We start from the raw sequence: 21,185 nt of genomic DNA on the forward strand, positions 1-21,185 counted from the left end.
GTAAACATCGGGTTACTAAGCGCAGGGCCGCGCTTAGTAACCCGATGTTTACCCTGGTTAGCATTGTAAAAGTAAAAAAAACACTACATACTTACATTCCTGTCTCGTCCTCCAGCATCAGCTTCCCTGCACTGTGTAAGCGCTGGCCGGAAAGCAGAGCGGTGACGTCACCGCTGTGCTCTGCTTTATGGCCGGCGCTGACACTGGGGGACGCAGGGAAGCTGACGCTGAGGGACGTGACAGGAATGTAAGTATGTAGTGTTTTTTTTTTTTACTTTTACAATGGTAACCAGGGTAAACATCGGGTTACTAAGCGCGGCCCTGCGCTTAGTAACCCGATGTTTACCCTGGTTACCAGTGAAGACATCGCTGAATCGGCGTCACACACGCCGATTCAGCGATGTCAGCGGGTGATCCAGCGACGAAATAAAGTCCTGATCATTCCCCAGCGACCAACGATCTCCCAGCAGGGGCCTGATCGTTGGTCGCTGTCACGCATAACGATTTCGTTAACGATATCGTTGCTACGTCACAAAAAGCAACGATATCGTTAACGATATCGTTATGTGTGACGGTACCTTAAGTCAGCAATTAAAGAAGAATCTGTCCCCTGGTTTTTGCCACATAATCTGAGAGCAGCATGGAGATGAGGCCATGATTCCAGCAGTGTGTCACGTACTGGGCTGCTTGCTGAAGTTTTCATAAAATTTCTAGAGGACTAGTAAACCTGCTGCCAGGTAGTTCTTCATCATCATGAGCTCTGTATAACCCCACCCACCAGTGATTGGCAGCTTTCTGCCTATGCAGTGTACAGAGCTGCCAATCAGTGGTGTGGGCAGGTTTATACATACCTCTAATTTCAGAGAACTGGTAGATCTGCAGCACTGATTTTATCAAAATTGCAGCAAGCAGCCCAATAAGTGACACATTGCTTGAATCACGGTTTCTGCCACTACATCATACTGCTCTTAAACAGGATTGAAAAAACTTGGTGACATATTCCTTATAAGGCAACAATGGTGGAGAATCATAAACCCATTATGGATCACTGATTGTACTGGAAAAGGAATGGCAGCAAGAGGTGAATTAACTATAAATTATATAGTGTTCTCACTGGGTAACCCAGAGGGACAACCTGGAATTGAAATCTAAGGTATACTGGTAGACCACAATCTACTGTATGGTCACCACAAGTATAGAGCTTGCCACCTGCACTACATGTCTCTTAGTAAGTGGGCTTCCTGATTTGGATTCTAACTGGCAGATATTTTTGTTCTTAAGGAAATAAGCCACTGTCAGAGCTGCCTGGCAGTGTCTTACTCACCTCTTTCTACTGAGAACAAAAGTATGCCTGACCAAGTATGGTTTCATATGGGGAAGTACTTAGCTGACACCTATACAATGTGTATGTCCTCACATTGCGGCCCTAGTGATTATTTTGCTACGATCGCTGTGAAACCGCAAAGTTTCAAAACTACTACTATCTTGCCCAACACTTCCGTATACAGGAGCGCTCCCTCATCTGAGCGCTCCTGTGTTTTCTATGAGGGAACCGCTGACACGTATCTTTGGTGGCGGCTTATCCCCAAAGGACAATGCTGCATTGGACACGTCGGATCCTTAACTCACACGACAATTATCATACACATCGTACTCATTAGACTGCAGACCAAATTCAAAAATATTCGGCAGACATTAGTCTAATGTGAATAGAGACTTGAAACCTTTACCTGACATGTACTCTTAATTAGAGCTAATGAATTTATTGGCATGATGTAGAACAGTATATCAGAGATCAATGTTATCTGAACATCAGATAAACTACTCCAACCTACTATAGACTTGTCCGGCGTATTCACACAACCTGGATTTTCATATCTTTATTCATTCCACATTTATTCTCAGTTAGGATTTTAAGTTTGTGCATGCTTTTCTTTGATTAATCTTACCTGGCCCCCCTAAGGGGTGAAGTTTGGCAGGTATTGGCTGGCATGCTGGAAGTGGAATTATAAAGGCCTCCATGTTGCTGGTATTGATAATTGCATATCTTAGTTTACGGTTGAGGTAGGAATAGAGCCGACTGTAGAACACCGCATCACTGGAGGTCTGGGGGCAAAAACGCAGGAGGCACATATCCTATTTCATAAAAGATAAAATAGTTTTTAAAATATGTATAAAACAGTGATATATTAGGACAATCCAATGGGATTAGAAAAAATCAATTTACCTAGAAAATACACAAAATAAAACCTTAAAGGGACACTGTCACCTGAATTTGGAGGGAACAATCTTCAGCCATGGAGGCGGGGTTTTTGGGTTTTTGATTCACCCTTTCCTTACCCGCTGGCTGTAATATTGGATTGAAGTTCATTCTTTGTCCTCCATAGTACACACCTGCACAAGGCAAGATTGCACCTTGTGCAGGCATGTACTACGGAGGACAGAGAATGAACTTCAATCCAATATTGCAGCCAGCATGCAGCCAGCGGGTAAGGAAAGGGTGAATCAAAAACCCCAAAACCCCGCCTCCATGGCTGAAGATTGTTCCCTCCAAATTCAGGTGACAGTGTCCCTTTAAAAAATTCTCTCTTGGGCATACAACCCACACACCACTAGATCAAATTAATTCTCAGAGAACCATTTGTTCAACTCTTCTTCTAATAATCCCCTGGATGATAGACAACTAGCTGCAGGATGAAACCTCCTCCACTGCTCAGTTTGCAATAGGCGACAAGTAGGTGAAAATGCCTCTGAGCGAAACTATGGTGCCCACTGATTGGCATTTCCAGTCATTTTCTGTGTGACTGGAAGTGCTAGGTAGGACATACGGAGTACTAGTGGCTTTAAGTAATATTTATTTTCATAAGCAGACTGACATATTTAACCCCTTAAGCCCCGAGGGTGGGTTGCACATTAATGACCGGGCCAATTTTTACAATTCTGACCACTGTCCCTTTATGAGGTTATAACTCTGGAACGCTTCAACAGATCTTGGCGATTCTGAGACAGTTTTCTCGTGACATATTCTACTTCATGATAGTGGTAAAAATTTCTTTGATATTATTTTTTGGAGAAAAAAAACAGAACTTTGGCGAAAATTTTGAAAATTTCGCAATTTTCCAACTTTGAATTTTTATGCACTTAAATCACAGAGATATGTCACCCAAAATACTTAATAAGCAACATTTCCCACAAGTTTACTTTACATCAGAACAATTTTTTAGGGACCACCTCACATTTTAAGTCACATTTAGGGGTCTATATAGTAAAAAATACCCAAAAGTGACACCATTCTAAAAACTGCACCCCTCAAGCTGATCAAAACCACTTTCAAGAAGTTTATTAACCCTTCAGGTGCTTCACAGGAGCAGAAGCAATGTAGAAGGAAAAAATGAAAATTTAACTTTTTAGTCACGAAAACGATCTTTTAGCAACAATTTTTTTATTTTCCCAAGGGTAAAGGGAGAAATTGGACCTTGAAAGTTGCTGTCCAATTTGTCCTGAGTACGCTGATACCCCATATGTGAGGGGGAACCACTGTTTGGGCGTATGGCAGGGCTCGGAAGTAAAGGAGCGCCGTTTGATTTTTTCAACCTAAAGTTGGCTGGATTTGTGATCGGACGCCATGTTGTGTTTGACGAGCCCCTGATGTGCCTAAACAGTGGAAACCCCCACAAGTGACCCCATTTTGGAAACTAGACCCCCCTAAGGAACTTATCCAGATGTGTGATGAGCACTTTGAACCCCCAGGGGCTTCACAGAAGTTTATAATGCCTGGGCGTGAAAATGAAAAATCATATTTTTTCCACAAACATGATCGCTTAGTTCCCAATTTTTTATTTTCCCAAAGGTAACAGGAGAAATTGGACCTTAAAAGTTGTTGTGCAATTTGTCCTGAGTACGCTGGTACCCCATATGTGGGGGGAGGGGGGGACCACCACTGTTTGGCCGCATGGGAAGGCTCGGAAGTGAAGGAGCACCGTTTGATTTTTTCAAATTGCGATTGGACGCCATGTCATGTTTGACGAGCCCCAGATGTGCCTAAACAGTGGAAACCCCCCCACAAGTAACCCCATTTTGGAAACTAGACTCCCTAAGGAACTTATCTAGATGTGTGATGATCACTTTTAACCTCCAGGGGCTTCACAGAAGTTTATAACTCCCCGGACGTGAAAATAAAAAATCCTATTTTTTTGCCCACACAAATGATCTTTTAGTCCCCAATTTTTTATTTTCCCAAGGGTAAGAGGAGAAATTGGACTGCCAATGTTGTTGTCCAATTTGTCCTGAGTACGCTGGTAACCCACATGTGCGAGAAAACTACTGTTTGGGCACACGTCAGGGCTCGGAAGGGAAGTAGTGACGTTTTGGAATGCAGGCTTTGATGTACCCTGATGTACCAAAACAGTGGAAACCCCCCACAAGTGACCCCAATTTGGAAACTAGACCCTCTACGGAACTTGTCTAGATGTGTGGTGAGAACTTTGAACCCCCAAGTGTTTCACTAAAGTCTATAGCGCCCGGGTGTGAAAATAAAAAATCCTATTTTTTGCCCACAAAAATGATCTTTTAGTCACCAATTTTTTAATTTCCCAAGGGTAACAGAAGATATTGGACAGCAAAAGTTGTTGTTCAATTTGTCCTGAGTACACTGGTACCCCATATGTGGGAAAGAACTGTTTGGGCACACGTTGGGGCTCAAAAGGGAAGTACTGACATTTTGGAATGCAGATTTTGATGGAATTGTTTGCGGGCGTCATGTTCCGTTGGCAGAGCCCCTGATGTGCCAAAACAGAAAAAAAAAACACAAGTGACAACTTTTTGGAAAGTAGACCCCCAAAGAACTTACGTAGATGTGCCTCCTTTGTAATTAATCTGTTTCCTGTAAAGTAAATTACTAGTGCATGGAGGTGTGGTACAATTTAAAGCAATCCTTCATACACAGGCCAGGTTTTTCGGGGCAGGTGTCGCATTGATAGATGGTGTCCTTGCGTATTCCTCTTTGTTGCACACTCGGCACCTTTTTTGCGGCTTACCTTTTCTTCCAGTTGGCGGGACCACCCCAGGAAAATGCTGACTTAGTACGATACGTGTCCGGGTCATGATCATTCGGAACACTGGAGTGTTATATAAAATATCAACACTCCAATATTGCCGAAGTTCAGGCTTCTTCAGGATCCCCATGTGGAGGACCAGGCCCCAAAACTGCATCATTTCAACTACGTCTACAGAAGACCAGTTAGGATATGATGAACCCGAGTTTTGGTCCAAAAATTGCCAAGCATACAAATTAGTTTGCTCAACCATGTGGTTAACAAAAGCCTCAGAGAAAAAGACTTTGAAAAAGTCTAGTTCTGTGAGGCCGGTGTCTGGCTTGTAATTTTCAGGTGGCGAGGTCCATATGGGGTCCGCAGTGGGGTGCGCTGGTTCGTCATCGGCAATGGTAGGCGCTTCTTCATCAATGATGGGCGCTGCCTCATCTTCTGTCCTGCTGCGCCTGCGTGGCGGTTCCGCAGGGCCGGAGGAGGAAGATGAGGAGTGGGAAGAGGATGAGGAAAAATCGGAAAAATAAAGAAAAGTGGGATCCTCTCCCTCGCTATCAGTGTCGGAGGCAAGGAAAGAATATGCCTACTCCGCTGAATAGCGCTGTTGGGACGAACGGGACGAGCGGAACATTTTTTTGTAAGTATGGTGCCTGGGAGTACTTTATTGGTAACTATGTGTAAGTGTGGGGGGGGGGGAGGATAGTGCTTGGTGCAAACTACTTTGAAAAGAAAAAGCTAAAGGAAAAAAAAGCAAATAGGGGAAAAAAATACCTGTGAAAGAAAAGTCTAAAACAGCAGGCCCTAGCTCTGATAAGTGAACCGCGTCACTTATCAAAGTTCAGCGGATGCTGGATGCGCACACAGGGATGTGAGAAAAAAAAACTAAAGGAAGGCACGGGTTAGACCCGGCAGCTGGGTGAGCGCACGGAGATGTGGAAAGAAAAAAAAAAGGAAGGCACGGGTTAGACGCGGCGCCTCGGTGAGCGCACGGAGATGTGAAAAAAGAAAAAGAAGGCACGGGTTAGACGCGGCGGCTGGGTGTGTGCGCACGGAGATGTGAAAAAAGAAAGAAAAAGAAGGCACGGGTTAGACTCGGCGGCTGGGTGAGCGCACGGAGATGTGAAAAAAAAAAAGGAAGGCACGGGTTAGACGCGGCGGCTGGGTGAGCGCACGGAGGTGTGAAAAAAAATGAAAAGGAAGGCACGGGTTAGATGCGGCGGCTGGGTGAGTGCACGTAGATGTGGAAAAAAAAAAGAAAAGGAAGGCACGGGTGAGACGTGGAACTGGGTGAGCGCACGAAGATGTGAAAAAAAGAAAAGAAAAGGAAAGCATGGGTTAGACGCTGCGGCTGGGTGAGCGCACGGAGATGTGAAAAAAAGAAAGGAAGGCACGGGTAAGACGCGGCGGCTGGGTGAGCGCACGGAGGTGTGAAAAAAAAGAAAACGGAAGGCACGAGAGCTTTGATAAGTGAATCGCGTCACTTATCAAAGTTCGGCGGCTGCTGGGTGTGCGCACAGGTGTGGTGAAAAAAAAAGGAAAATGGCAGGCACAGGCTCTGATAAGTGAACTGCATCACTTATCAAAGTTTGGCAGCTGCGGGATGGGTGTACGGAATTGGGCAAAGGGGCATGATGAAAAAAAGCGAGCACGAGTGTTGATCGGTGAACTGCGTCACCAATCAACGCTCGGCGGCTGCTAAACGTGCGCACGGAGGTGGCGCAAAGAGGGATGGAGGGGGGTAAAAACGAGGGGGAAGGGGAAAGGGGGGATGGGGGGGTGAAGAGAGATCGGGTAGGGGCTGATAACACTTGATGATCATCGGACCCGTAGAAGCGCAGAGAGCGTGAAACGGCCGTCATCCTTCTCCATTGTTTCTCCCTGCCATGTCCTGCTATTTTACTGTGAAGCCATAAATCAATAAAGAACGGACCTTTTGTACGGACGGTGAGTGCTCTTCTTTTCCTTCATGCCTTTTACCAGCTGATAACACTTACGTTTGTAGTCTCTCTTCTTTCTTCGGTTTTCTTTCTTTCTTTTCTAATGCACTGATGCAGGGATTGTGGTGTTACAGGCTTCTGTAGCACCACAAGGCCCAGCAAGACTAGATCTGGCTGTGTGACCGCTCTGCAGGAGTCCTCAGCTAGAGTGAGGACCCCTGCAGAGCGGTCAGACAGATCACCTGCAGGTGACAGACAGGTCACAGAGGGGTCACACCGCTGCTGTGAGCTGTCATTGGTGGGATCGAATGATAACATCGATCCCACCAATCCCTGCAGGCCCTGGTGACCATGGCAACTGCCTAGCATCCCTCTGATCCTAGGCAGGTCACCAGCAGGGCACACAGCGGTCACAGAGTGACCGCCGCTGTGCCCTGTGATTGGTGCGATCGTCGATAGCACTGATCGCGCCAATCAGCTCCTGCAGGCCCTGCTGGGCCTGCACTAGTCTCTGGCCTACGATCGGTGCTATTGCCACACCGATCCAGGCCGGTACAGCAGGGCACAGCGCGGTAATACCACCACTGTGCCCAGTGATTGGCGCGATCGATACGATCGGCGATCGCGCCAATCCGGGGGAGTTTTGCCAGTACTCGATCCTAGCCTGGAAAAGCTGTGATTGGCTGTTCAGAATTGAACAGCCAATCCCAGTGATCGAGAGGCCTGGGGGGCGGAGCCAGGCCCTGGGATGCCGACGCCATCTTCCTCCAGGTAAGATGGAGCCGGAAATTTAATGCGATAACCGCGACTTAAGTCGCGATGCCGCATTAAACAGTATGACGTACTATCCCATCGCTGGGAATTAAGTCCCAGGTCACCTTGACGGGATAGTACGTCAAATGGGATTAAGGGGTTAAAGAGAATCGGTCAGCAGGTTTTTGCTACCTCATCTGAGATCAAAAACCACAAAAGAAGGAAAAAGAAGAAAAAAACTCAACTATTCCAGAAAAAACACCAGAAAAACAGGCAAAGGTGCTTACCTGTCTAGCCCTTGAATCAAATGTACTATAATGGTGCAGCGGGCCCACGTAAAGATGGCAACTGCACAGGTGTGATAATACCAATGAGACAGCCAGCCTACAATCAGAGATTGGCTATTTGGCACAACAGTGCAAACAAATAATCTGCAGCAGTGTTCACACAGAGAATGCAAAGCATCTGGATCACAGACTACTAGTAACGCCCTGTGGCTGCCCAGTGCTAACTGTACTGCGTCCTGTGTGAACAGAGGCCACAGTCTACAAAGCCATCTGGGCCCAACTGCACCCACTCATCTAAGAGCAGCCTGATGTAGGCAAAGAGACCCTGAATCCAAAGATGTATCACCTAGTTTACTGGGTGCAGCACTTCTGACGCAATCAGAGCAGGGTTTTTAGATTTAGCAATACAGCAGAGTTGAGGAAGCTAGCCCCGCCCCCCACCAAGCAATGTCTATAGACAGTGAGGTGCCTATCACAGAAGGGGGCGTGTCGGACCAGCATGCTCACGCTGCTGTTTCCCAGCAATGATAAACTCCTTGTGCTAAAACAATTATTGCACGCAAACAAAACCAAGGAGCTTGATAGAAGAGGCATTGCTGTAATCTGTGTTTTAACCCCTACCACATGCTGGTTTCAGGTTACATAGCAGACAAATTCCCTCTAAGCTAGAATTTGTATTCCCTAATCACCCCTTTTTAACTCCATCTCATGATTGACCCCACCTCTCAGGCAAACAAGAGATGGATATTAGAAAGAAATTACCACTCATGTTCTCAGCAATGTCTGCAGAGTACATTTGCTTTCAGAAACATGTAGAATTTCTTCTAGACTGACATTGCAGGCAATGGCTAACCTTTTTACTTGTATTGCTCTTCTCGTAAATTAGCACTTCTTTACGTTAGTCAGTGACGTTAGATGAAACAAACAGTTTAGCGTTTCTCTAGTTAAGTTATAATATCATTTTAAGTCTAGATTAGGAATAAACATTTTTTTTTTGCCCAAAATGCCCAAAATGAAGCATACTTTAAACCTGGCCAATGCTGTACTCATAATGTATGGACTTATAAATAATTATGTTAGATTCTAGTCTAGCCATACATTTAAAATAAAACAATTCAATATAATTGTAAAACTAAGACCAGGTATATAGCTGGCTGCTAACAGAATATTATAATATCTTATACTAATATCTTAATATCTAGGGCAGCACGGTGGCGCAGTGGATAGCACAGCAGCCTTGCAGCGCTGGCGTCCTGGGTTCAAACCCCACCAAGGACAACATCTGCAAAGAGTTTGTATGTTCTCCCCGTGTTTGCGTGGGTTTCCTCCGGGTTCTCCGGTTTCCTCCCACATTCCAAAGACATACTGATAGGGAATCTAGATTGTGAGCCCCATCGGGGACAGTGATGATAATGTGTGCAAACTGTAAAGCGCTGTGGAATATGTTAATATAAAAATAAAGATTATTATTATTAATATCTTCAAATGTTTTACAAGGTCTATTCAGACATTTTTCTATTTGAAGCTCACAATGATGGCAACCGAAAAAGACTCCTGCTCATGCACTGCAAACACCACATTGAGATTGTCTGGTGACATAGCAATATCCAATAATTTCCAGTACTTATAATCTCCAGTAATCTCCAATGATTTGATGGATTCCAATAAAAAAGGCCAATAATATAAAAAAACGCAAATGTAGTAAGATGGGATGAGGTCTAGGTAAGCACAATTCACATAAATCAGCAGTCAGGCAGAGGGTCAAGGCAGACAGCTATAAAAACAAAAACATATCAGGATACAGGTTGGGTTGGAAAAGTTCTTTTAAGTATCTGGATCAGCTGGACATTTCTTGGGGAACATAACCTTGACCCTTCTAGATACTGGGAGTCAGCACCAAAGATCCCTGCAGGATGTACGTACTTACCATGGAATTGGTAGGGGATCGGCAACGTGAGTATTTTTTCTTTTTTGCAGATGATTAGTTATTCTGATCTGCCAAGGCCAATTCTCAATAAAAACCACAAAAAAATTAGCTTGTATTTTCTTGCAGGCTCTTGGTCAGATCTGGTGAAAAATTATCTGACCAGAATGGACCAAACCTGAGCCACAAACCAAGAACATTTATCAACTCTGGATCATTGATATTTTGTTCTTTTCTGTTATGGTGAATATGTCATGAAGTGTTAGTATGTAAGAAATAGGTATAAATAACATTTATTTAGGCTTTATGATGATTCTCAGTATGGTGGACCCCACGGCACCACATACAGTATTATGGCCGCCACACTGATATAGTATAATGTCCCCCGCAGCCCCCTATACAGCATAATGCCCCCCACAGCTCCTATACAGTACCATATAGAGTATGATGTCTTCACAGCACCAAGTATAGTCCCCAAGAGCACCCAAACAGTTAATGCCTTCCACAGCCATTATACAGTATGATATCACCACAGCCCCAGTATGTCCCCCATAACCCCGTATACAATATGATGTCAACTATAGCCCCTATACAATATGATGTCCTCCTGTCCTCCACAGCCCCATAGACAGTATGAAGTCCCCACAACCAAGACATAATGTCTCAAACAGCAAATCCAGCAGTGACTGACACCGCTCAACTCTGTGCCTGCGCCCTGGCTGTCACTGTGTTGAATGCCCACGGCCGTAAGTAGGTGCCGGCGGCTGCAGGGAGTCAGCAATGTCATTTTTTTATTCAAAGTGCGTCCACTTCGGGGAAGCAAGACACAGCACCCTACGCGGGTGCCTACCCTACCAACGACTTCTCCCGACTTTGCTATTACAGATGCAAGAGTTAGCCGTGAAAAAACAAGTTGGCACTCGTTCATGAAAAACTTATGTGAATAAACCCTAATCCGCCCTAATGATCATGAGATGTGTTTAAAATGAATGAGGTCAATTTCAAAATTGTAAAGCATGAACCAGCTCTATGTTCAGGAACCCTAGTTACAGTCACAAGATTGACCTTTGGAGACAAATGATAGCTTTTATCTACTATCACAGGTGTTTCTAATTCGATTTATGGACTTTTAGAAAGCTATCAATATTCTCCTAAGGTAATTTGCTAGTTCTTCTAGCTAAATGTTTTTCTTTGACATTTAACACATTAAAGCACAGCACACAGTCTTTGAGGATTATAACAGCAAAGTTTAAACAGAATTACATGATAACATGCATTCTGAAAGGCATTGATTAATAACTAAGTGCTAAAGTTCTCACTAATAGAATTATTCTAACAATACATAACAAAAGCGCAGTACAAAGGCCACTAAATGCAAAATATTGTAAAAGAATAAGTGTGGTAGATAAGACTTTACACTGATGAGCAGAAGGGTAACAATGTTTTGAACGTTTGACTTTCAGGCTCCATATCACACCATCCACTACTGCTAACAACGTGAGACTACTATCATTTTATAGACAATCATCTTGGCTATCTCATTGTTCTGTCTTCATACACGTTGATACGGTGTGTGATCCGACATACGGCATAAACCACTTCTGTCTCCCAAATAAGCAGACTGTTCTCTGTAGTCTAACTTGTTTATTGGTAAACATGAGCGCGGTAAAACTATAAGAATACAAATGATTTGTATAAGTATTGGGCAAATAATAACATGACTGCAACTAACAGGGAAAGCATACAGGATGATGCAACTTCTATAATAACTACATACAGCAGGTAACCAAAAATCACATTTCCTGTGTACTAGCTGCTATACAGTTAATCACACTCTGTACAACATTACATAGCAAGAACAGGGATAATGGTCTTACCGGATAATCTTAACCGGAATGGCAAGTAAGTGAGGTAGTTCAACACAGCAGATTAACACGTGTGTCCAGGGAAATACACAGAGAGAAAATGGAGTTTCCCCTTCCCATGATACCTTGGTGAATGCAACACTCTAATAGTTACTGAAAAACACAGGTAATAAATTTAACCACCACTAGGTGGTGCTATAACACAGCAAAACCAAAACTATGGTATTAAACCTTTTTAAAGCTAGATACGAAACCTGACCTTCGCTAGAATGGGCAGAACACTCCCCGCTTGGCATCAACCGATGCCACCCACAGGTTCTTTTGGCGAAAACAGTAAGACAAGTTCCGCAACTGGTCTGAGGAATAGTTTACTCTCCCCGGACTTGCCTACTTTGACCTCGACCTTACGCACCTTCCCATCTTTGCTTGGGAGTATCTTAGTGATGAGGCCTAGTGGCCACTCATTACGGTGAGACTGGCTGTCTTTCATGAGAACGACATCACCGGTTTTGATGTTTGGTTTGTCGGTCTGCCACTTCTTCCTGGGTTGTAAGGTAGAGAGGTACTGCTTCCTCCATCTGTCCCAGAAGGTATTGGAGAGACTTTGGACTTGTCTCCATTGTCGTCTGTAGAGGTCCTTGTTGCTAAATTCTCCAGGTGGAGCGCTGAGAACGCTGGCTTTCTGAGTAAGTAACATGGCAGGAGTGAGAATGGTCGGATCCTCAGAGTCACTAGAAAGTGAAGTCAATGGTCTAGCTTCAACGGATCTGGTTGCGTGGTCCGCAGGATTGTGGTGTGTGGACACATAGTGCCACTGTTTAGGGTCGGTGGATCTCCTGACCCTTAGCACCCGATTGCTGACATAGACATAGAAACGATGAGTTTCATTGCAAATGTACCCCAACACTACCTTGCTGTCGGTGTAGAACTCGATTTCTTTGACCTCTAGGTCCATTTCTGTCGAGATAAGCTCAGCTAACTCTACTGCTAACACAGCTGCACAGAGTTCCAGTCTGGGTACTGTGTGTTCACGGAGTGGGGCCAATTTTGTCCGGCTCATAACAAGCCTCACGTGGCATTGTTCATTGATGTCAGTAGTTTTCAAATACGCCACTGCTGCAATTGCTTTGGTTGAGGCATCGCAGAAGATACAAAGCCTTTGCATCTTGATTTCTGTTGATGGCACAGAAGCATATGGTCATGCAACGTTAAGACTTGACAGGGCTTCTAAAGAGTTCTTCCATCTTACCCACAAGTCTCTTTTCTCACTGGGAAGGGGATCATCCCAATCGGACGTCTCTTGGGTGAAGTCTCTCAACATCATTTTACCTTGGATAGTTACAGGAGTTACAAATCCCAGAGGATCGTACAAACTGTTCACAACGGACAGGACGCCTCTACACGTGAAAGGTTTCTCTTCTTCGCTGATCTGGAAGGTGAATGCATCCTTTTTCAAATCCCAAAGTAAACCCAGGCTCCGCTGCATAGGAAGGGAGTCCGTGCTTAAATCCAAGTCTTTTAAATCGGTTGAGTAATCTTGAGAGGGAAAGGCTGCCATTAGTTTTTGGCTGTTGGAAGCAATTTTGTGCAACCTCAAATTGGATGAAGCGAGCATTTCTTGTGCCCTTTTCAGGAGACTGACTGCCGACTCATCTGTGGGTGTGGATTTCAGACAGTCATCTACGTAGAAATCCTTTTCCACAAAAGATCTTACATCCGATCCATACTTTGCTTCACCCTCTCTGGCTGAATGTCTAAGCCCATAGATAGCGACAGCAGGGGAAGGGCTGTTCCCGAAGATGTGTACCTTCATACGATATTCCACGATGTCCTTGTAGGGGTCATTATCGCGGTACCAGAAAAACCTCAAGTAGTTTCTGTGTTCTTCTTTAACAAGGAAGCAGTGAAACATCTGTTGTATGTCGGCCGTAAATGCTACTGCATCTTTGCGGAAACGAAAGAGTACTCCCAGAAGTCTGTTGTTGAGGTCTGGACAAGATAGAAAGACGTCGTTTAAAGAAACACCTTCGTATCTGGCACTTGAGTCAAATACCACTCTTATCTGACCAGGTTTCTTCGGATGATACACGCCGAAAATAGGTAAGTACCAACATTCCTCGGAATCTTGAAGTACAGGTGCAATTTCCGCGTGGCCACTCTGGAATATTCTCTCCATGAAGGTAAAGAAGTGTTCTTTTGTCTCTGGTGACTTCTGCAGTTTGCGTGTAAGGGAGACAAATCGACTGTACACAAGTTCTCTGTTGTTGGGTAAGCGTTGCCTCTGTGGTTTGAATGGTAAAGGTGCAACCCAACTCTTTGATTCATCTCTTACTATCTCTCACTCCATGATGTCCAAGAACAGTCTGTCCTCTATGGACGTTGCTACCTGGTTGTCTTCTCTTGTCCTGTGGAAAACTGTGCATCCTATATGATCTTCCTCACCATCGCATGCATGGTCTTCACAGGAAGGATCAGCTAACGGACAAGGTGGAAGGGCGTTGTGTGGCAATTCTTTAATCAGGAAACTGCTCTCGCATGGCTGGAAGAGAGACGGGCGTCCATTCTCGAGGGTATTGGTGAGCATGCTGTTGACTGATGTCTGCCTGTGTGCTCCACCCAAACAGACGTCTCCCACAATGACCTATCCTAGGTCAAGTCTCTGAGCATATGGGGCGTTTTGTAGGCCGTTGATCTGTCCTCTAGCCTTGTGGACCTGTAAAATTTCTCTTCCGAGGAGTAAGACGATAGGAGCTCCTTGGTCAAGCTCCGGTATCAGGTGAGCTATACATTTCAAGTGGGTATGATGAGCTGCTACCTCTGGTGTAGGTATCTCCGACCTGTTGTCGGGAATTTGATTGCACTCCAGTATCGATGGCAAGGATAACCAGGTTTGACCGTCTATAGTCTCTACTTTGAATCCGGTCGCCTTTCTCCCCGCCGTCTCGACAGTACCTGCACATGTCTTCAAGGAGTACGGAGAGCCGGGACCAGCAATGTTGAAGTTGTTGAAGAAAAAGGACTTAGCTAGAGACCTGTTGCTCTGATCGTCCAATATTGCATATACCTTGATTGCCTTATCCCGTTGGCTCACTGGGAATACTCTGACAAGACAGATCTTTGAGCAGGATCTCCCTGCTACAAATTCCTTGCAGATCTCTGTACACTGAGAAGTGACCACTGGGGTGTCAATGTCAGTGTCCGTCTGTTTTTCGGCAGACTCTTCTACTCGTGACGATACCCCTGAGGGTGGTCCAGGGTGTAAAGCCGTGTTGTGCTCCACACTACTGCATTCTGCGCATTTCACACTGGTTTCACAGATCTTGGCGAAGTGTGAGGTAGTCGCGCAGCATCTGAAGCATATCTTGTTTTCCCTTAGGAAGCTCTTACGGTCTTCTAGAGGCTTCTCCCTGAAGGCTCTACATTTTAGTAGAGGATGAAGTTTCTTGTGTAGGGGGCAGTGTTTGCTGAGATCCTGAGGTTTGTCCTCCTCTGGAGAGGACTTACTTGCCCTGTAAGGAAAACCTGTGGAGGTAACATTAGTTTTGTGTACTGCCACTGGTGTTTTACTGGGTTTTACACCGGAGGCAGTGGTACATGACATAGTGAAATCGAAACTGGGGTCATTTCTAACTTTAGCCTGCTGAGCAACAAAGTCTACAAACACCCTGAAAGGAGGAAATGGCACCTTATGAGCCTGTTTGTAACGGGACCCGTGACTGACCCACTTTTCTTGTAAATTGTAAGGGAGCTTTTGGACAATCGGGTTGACACGTCTGGCAGTGTCCAGTAATGCCAACCCTGGTAGGTCACCTTCTGCCTGAGCAGCATGTACCTCCATTAACAAGTCGCTCAGTTCCCTGAGCTTTTGATAACCCTTATTTGCTATCTTGGGGAAATCATCAATTCGACAAAGCATTTTCTATAGCTTCTATTGACCCATAACATTCTTCGAGTCTCTCCCACACCATGCGAAGTCCTGTGTGTGGGTACTTTATGTTAATGTTCCTGATTCTTTTGGCGTGTTCAGCTGACTCGTTCCCAAGCCACTTAACCAGAAGATCTAACTCTTCACTACTGGAAAGATGCAAGTCTCTGATGGCGTTCTGGAAGGAGGCTCGCCAAGCTCTGTAGCTTTCAGCTCGATCGGTGAACTTTATAAGTCCCTTGGTCACCAGCTCCCGGCGGGTAAAGAACCTTGCAAAGTTCATAGTGGCTGAGTCAGTGTCAACATGAGCTGGTGTGCTGTTGTCATGCAGTGTGTGTGGTGCATCCTCATACCTGGTAGGAGCTTCTGGCTTAGGAAAGTCTGTATAAAGCCGTTCTGAAGCGAAGGGTGTCCCTGTCAGTCTGGGAGGAGGCCGTACCTTCTGTTCTGTAAGACGATAGTGGTTGTGGTCGACGTTGTTTCGCAGTATACCTTCCTGCTTCTAGTACGGTGTTTGGGGGAAGGATCTCTGGTAATCTGTATAGGCTGGTTGGTGTAACGGATCAGAGTTGTCTTCAATTCCGGGATGTTGGTGGACATATTCTGAGACGCGTTGAGCAGGGTCCTGACGATCAAGGTCTGGTCCACGTACGTCGCTGTCACGCTCAGATTCGGGAAACTCCACGGCTTCTAAGAACTCAGCTTTGGCTATTGCGGCTGCTGCTTCTTTTTCAGCGGAAAGCCTTTCTAAGGTCGCTCGCAGGCGTGCTGTATCTGCGTCTCTATCGGCTTGCAGGCGGGCTCTTTCTGCTTCTCTATCTGCTTGCAGGCGAGCTCTTTCTGCTTCTTGCTCTGCTTGTCTTAAATTTAACTGCATCTCTTGTGCAGCGAAGGAGGATCTTACCTTCGCCGCCTCAGCTTCTGCTCGGGCGAGGGTGACAGACCTTTTCGAGGAAGACTTGCTAGAGCGGCTTGTTTGAGACCTCGTCCTGACTGAGGATGCTCGACTTGCAGGCATCGTGTGTCCGTTTGCAGGCTGTAGGACGTCTCAGAGCGGGTAGGAATGACTTCAGCGTAGACTGAGACGTGTAGCGCTTGGCGGGCAATATGGCGGCCGCTGCGGTATGTGCAGGCTGTGCGGTGAGGTACAAGCGGCTGTGTAAGTGGTCTTGTTATTGCTGGCGTCTAGCCTGGTTTTGCTAGCCTCCGCTGGTATTTAGCTTCTGTTTTACTGCTTGCTGGTATCTAGCCTGCGTTTTACTGGCCTCCGCTGGTATCTAGAATCCGTTTTACTGGCCAAGCTGGTGTCAAGAATCCGTTTTACTGTTCTGTCTTCATACACGTTGATACGGTGTGTGAAGCGACATACGGCATAAACCACTTCTGTCTCCCAAATAAGCGACTGTTCTCTGTAGTCTAACTTGTTTATTGGTAAACATGAGCGCGGTAAAACTATAAGAATACAAATGATTTGTATAAGTATTGGGCAAATAATAACATGACTGCAACTAACAGGGAAAGCATACAGGATGATGCAACTTCTATAATAACTACATACAGCAGGTAACCAAAAATCACATTTCCTGTGTACTAGCTGCTATACAGTTAATCACACTCTGTACAACATTACATAGCAAGAACAGGGATAATGGTCTTACCGGATAAACTTAACCGGAATGGCAAGTAAGTGAGGTAGTTCAACACAGCAGATTAACACGTGTGTCCAGGGAAATACACAGAGAGAAAATGGAGTTTCCCCTTCCCATGATACCTTGGTGAATCCCAGAATGCAACACTCTAATAATTACTGAAAAACACAGGTAATAAATTTAACCACCACTAGGTGGTGCTATAACACAGCAAAACCAAAACTATGGTATTAAACCTTTTTAAAGCTAGATACGAAACCTGACCTTCGCTAGAATGGGCAGAACACTCATAAATACATTTGAGATTAGCTATGCAAATTCTTGTCATGTCACTACATTGTTACTTTTTTTTTCCTGGTGGTGGAAAAATCTTTTCTTCCTGTGTACTACAAATTACAATCTGATCCACATTCCATAATAGCTCAGTGGGTTATTAGGTTGATTCCCAAGTGAAAGGTCACTGGATAGAATCAAGGAGCAGCCATGAAGATTTGCCAAGAAAAGAGAAACTGCATTATACAGCTCTACGATATCAGTTTCTCGGCCAAGAAAATTGCCAAACTGCATCATGTGAGTGCCATGACAAAAGGAAGAATACGAAATTAAATACCATCCATCCACTTAAAAGCCAAAAGGTGGATGTCCAGGGAAAATAACAGTCAACAAGTCGGCTCATCACAAGGTCTATCAGTTCTGGAGCGACAAACACGGCAGAGGAGGTGGATCATATGCTTCGTAATACTGAGATCAAAGATGTCCAAGGAAAGCTCCCACGATCTATGAACAGCCAGCAGAGGGCGCCTCACCGCAAATGCAGGTAAATATAGGTCATTGACCTACTTTACCTTCATTCCCTGGGGTTTTGCAGGGAGGAGTAGCTTTGCATTAGCAGAACTCCTGGCTGCAAAATGTTTTAACCCCTTCAGAAGGATTTACATCGTTGGACTTTACAGATCCTCGGAAGGTATGTATATTGTTGGTTTATTATGTTTTTTTATTTACAGATCGAGGGTCTTCAGTGATTGGATTGGGCGTTAAATAAAATATTACAACAACCTTTGTTTTTATTTCATTAAAATAATTTTTAATAATGTGTGTGTGTTTTTTTTTAAACCTTTCATTCAATTGGATTAATAATGGATAGCTGTCATAATTGACGCCTCTCCATTATTAATTAGGCTTAATGTCACCGTACAATAGCAAGGTGGCATTAACCCTTCATTACCCCATATCCCACCGCTACACGGGAATGGGAAGAGAGTGGCCAAGTGCCAGAATAGGCGCATCTTCCAGATGTGCCTTTTCTGGGGTGGCTGGGGGCAGGTATTTTTAGCCAGGGGGGGCCAATAACCGTGGACCCTCTCCAGGCTATTAATATCTGCCCTCAGTCACTGGCTTTACTACTCTGGCGGAGAAAATTGCGCGGGAGCCCACGCCAATTTTTTCCGCCATTTAACCCTTAAATATAATAGCTAGAACGGCCAAATTTTGCATATGCACACTACTGACATTAGTAGTGTGGAATATGCAAAAAAAATGGTGATATGAGATGGTTTACTGTATGTAAACCAGGTCTCATATCATGTCGGGTTTAGGAAGGAGAAAGCAAAAGCCGGTAATTGAATTACCAGCTTTAAAGCTATCTCACGCTGCATTAAATATAAATATATATATATAGGTGTCTCCCTGACATATATATATGTATATATACCTATTCTATGTGTATATATCTACTCTAATCTAACCAGTCAGTGTGATTTTACTGTACTCTGCGCTGAATTACCGGCTTTTCAAAGGAGACCCATGCGTAAAAATCGGACAGCAATACGGATGTCATACGGATGTTGCGATAAAAAAATCGCATGACACTCGCATGGCACTCGCATGGCACTCGCAGACGTTACATCAGTTTTTTCGGTCCGTAAATCGGACCGTTTTTTTCTCACACAAGTGGAAAGGGGCCCTAAGAGTCAGCTCGAGTTTGCAAAAAAAGTATGAAAAGTGAACAGTATAAGATTGGAAACAAGTGATTTGGAATGATGAGACAAAAATCAATCAATCAAATCTTGGGGACGGCATTACTGATGTAATGCAAACATTTTTGGATTGCTTCAAATCGTTTATGGGTCATAGACATGTGGTACACTGAAGTGTTGTATAAAACATCAACACTCCAATATTGCTGAAGTTCTGGCTTCTTTATTAACCCCATGTGAAGGAAAAGGCCCCAAAACGTCATAATTTCTATTGAGTGTACAGGGGTCCAGTTAGAAAATGATGAAGGGCAGTTTTGCGCCAAAAATTGCGGGGCTTGCAAATTTGTTTGGACCACCATGAGGTTAACAAAATCCTCAGAGAGGCCGATGTTGCCAATTTTTTTGCTTATTCCTGTTTGTGCCACAAAATCAGGAATCAGTGGCTCATAATCTTTGGGGGGTGAGATCCAGAGTCACTAACGGTGGGCGTCGGTTCATTCCCAGTCCTGGGGCGTCTGCACTGCGGTTCAGTATCACTTGAGGAAGAGGAAAAATACAAAAAGGTGGACTCCTCTCCGTCACTATCAGTGTCGGAGGCAAGGAAGGCGTGTGCCTCCTCCACTGAATACAGTGATTAGGACGAGCGGGACATTTTTTCACGTATGCGGTGTTTGTGTGAACCAAATTTTATTCAGGTGTGTGGGAGTGCTTGGTGTAAACTTTTTTTGTTTAGAAGAGAAAAAAAAAAGAAAAGAATCTAGAAAAAAAAGATAAAAATATATCAAAATTTGGTAAAATAAAAAACAAAGTTACTAAACGGACATCAGTAAAAAAAAATAATTACTGAGTGCCCGCAATACTGTTGTAGACGCCGATTACTACAGTATATTTTTACTGTCCCTAATCTAATCCTATCATCTAATGAAAAAAATATATTGTTTTTTCACACACACAAAAAAAAGCAACAACCAGATGCCGATCACTGATGTGCATCAGTGATCATCGCTCCACGGCTGTAGTACGCACGCACAGATGTGATTCTTTTTTTCCGCAGACACTAACCCTGACTCAATTCAACAAAAAATACTATACACACAAATTACTATGGTATATTTTTACTGTCCCTAATCTAAATCTACATTTTTTTTTTCTCTTTACTATCTGACACTAACTTTGACTCAATTCACGCCAATTAGCACAGTATATTTTCACTATCCCTAATCTAAATTATTTATTTTGATTCTTTTTTCACAAAAATACAACCGGAGGCCGATCACTGATGTGCGTCAGCGACCAGCACTTGACGGCTGTAGGATGCATGCACCGGTGTGGTGCAAAAAGGGATAAAAAAAAAAATAGACAGGAAAGAACAAAAGTCCTTGCATAAAGCAAACATAGATGCTTATCAGTGAAGTGCGTCTGATCAGTGTCGGCTGAAGGATGCAAACACGGAATCATGCAAAGGCCTGGAAAGCACCGAGTGCAGGTCAGTGATTTGTGTGACTGATCGGCGTTTGGCAGCTACTGGACACACGCACGGAGGTGGTGTGCAGATCAGTGACTGCAGCGCTTGGCGGATTCACGACACACGAAAAGAAAAGAAAAACCTGCCAAAAATCAAGTGATCAAGTACTGATCAGTTCTCGGCGGCAAGATGGGAAAGGGTGGAGAGGGGAAAGGGGGATTGGAGTGGATTATAAAAGATCAGGGATAAGGAACGTCTCCTTTCTTCTTCAGCAGTAGCACCAGCAGAAGTGATAGCACAGACTTCAAAAAGTCTGTGGCACCACAAGGCCTAGCACAACACAGATGACAAAGTAACTG

General features: G+C 44.5%; 1 protein-coding gene across 1 annotated transcript in view; it reads right to left on the bottom strand.

Annotated features, from left to right (window-relative positions):
• SPOCD1 (SPOC domain containing 1) overlaps positions 1-21,185 on the bottom strand; it is a 176,316-nt gene that overhangs the window by 3,327 nt on the left and 151,804 nt on the right. Inside the window, exon 12 of the mRNA XM_069760158.1 lies at positions 1,950-2,136. Within this exon, the coding sequence (XP_069616259.1) occupies positions 1,950-2,136 (187 nt within the window). The remainder of the gene's footprint in view (positions 1-1,949; positions 2,137-21,185) is intronic.

The sequence above is a fragment of the Ranitomeya imitator genome, chromosome 3 (assembly GCF_032444005.1).
Source record: "Ranitomeya imitator isolate aRanImi1 chromosome 3, aRanImi1.pri, whole genome shotgun sequence".
Lineage (NCBI taxonomy): Eukaryota > Metazoa > Chordata > Amphibia > Anura > Dendrobatidae > Ranitomeya > Ranitomeya imitator.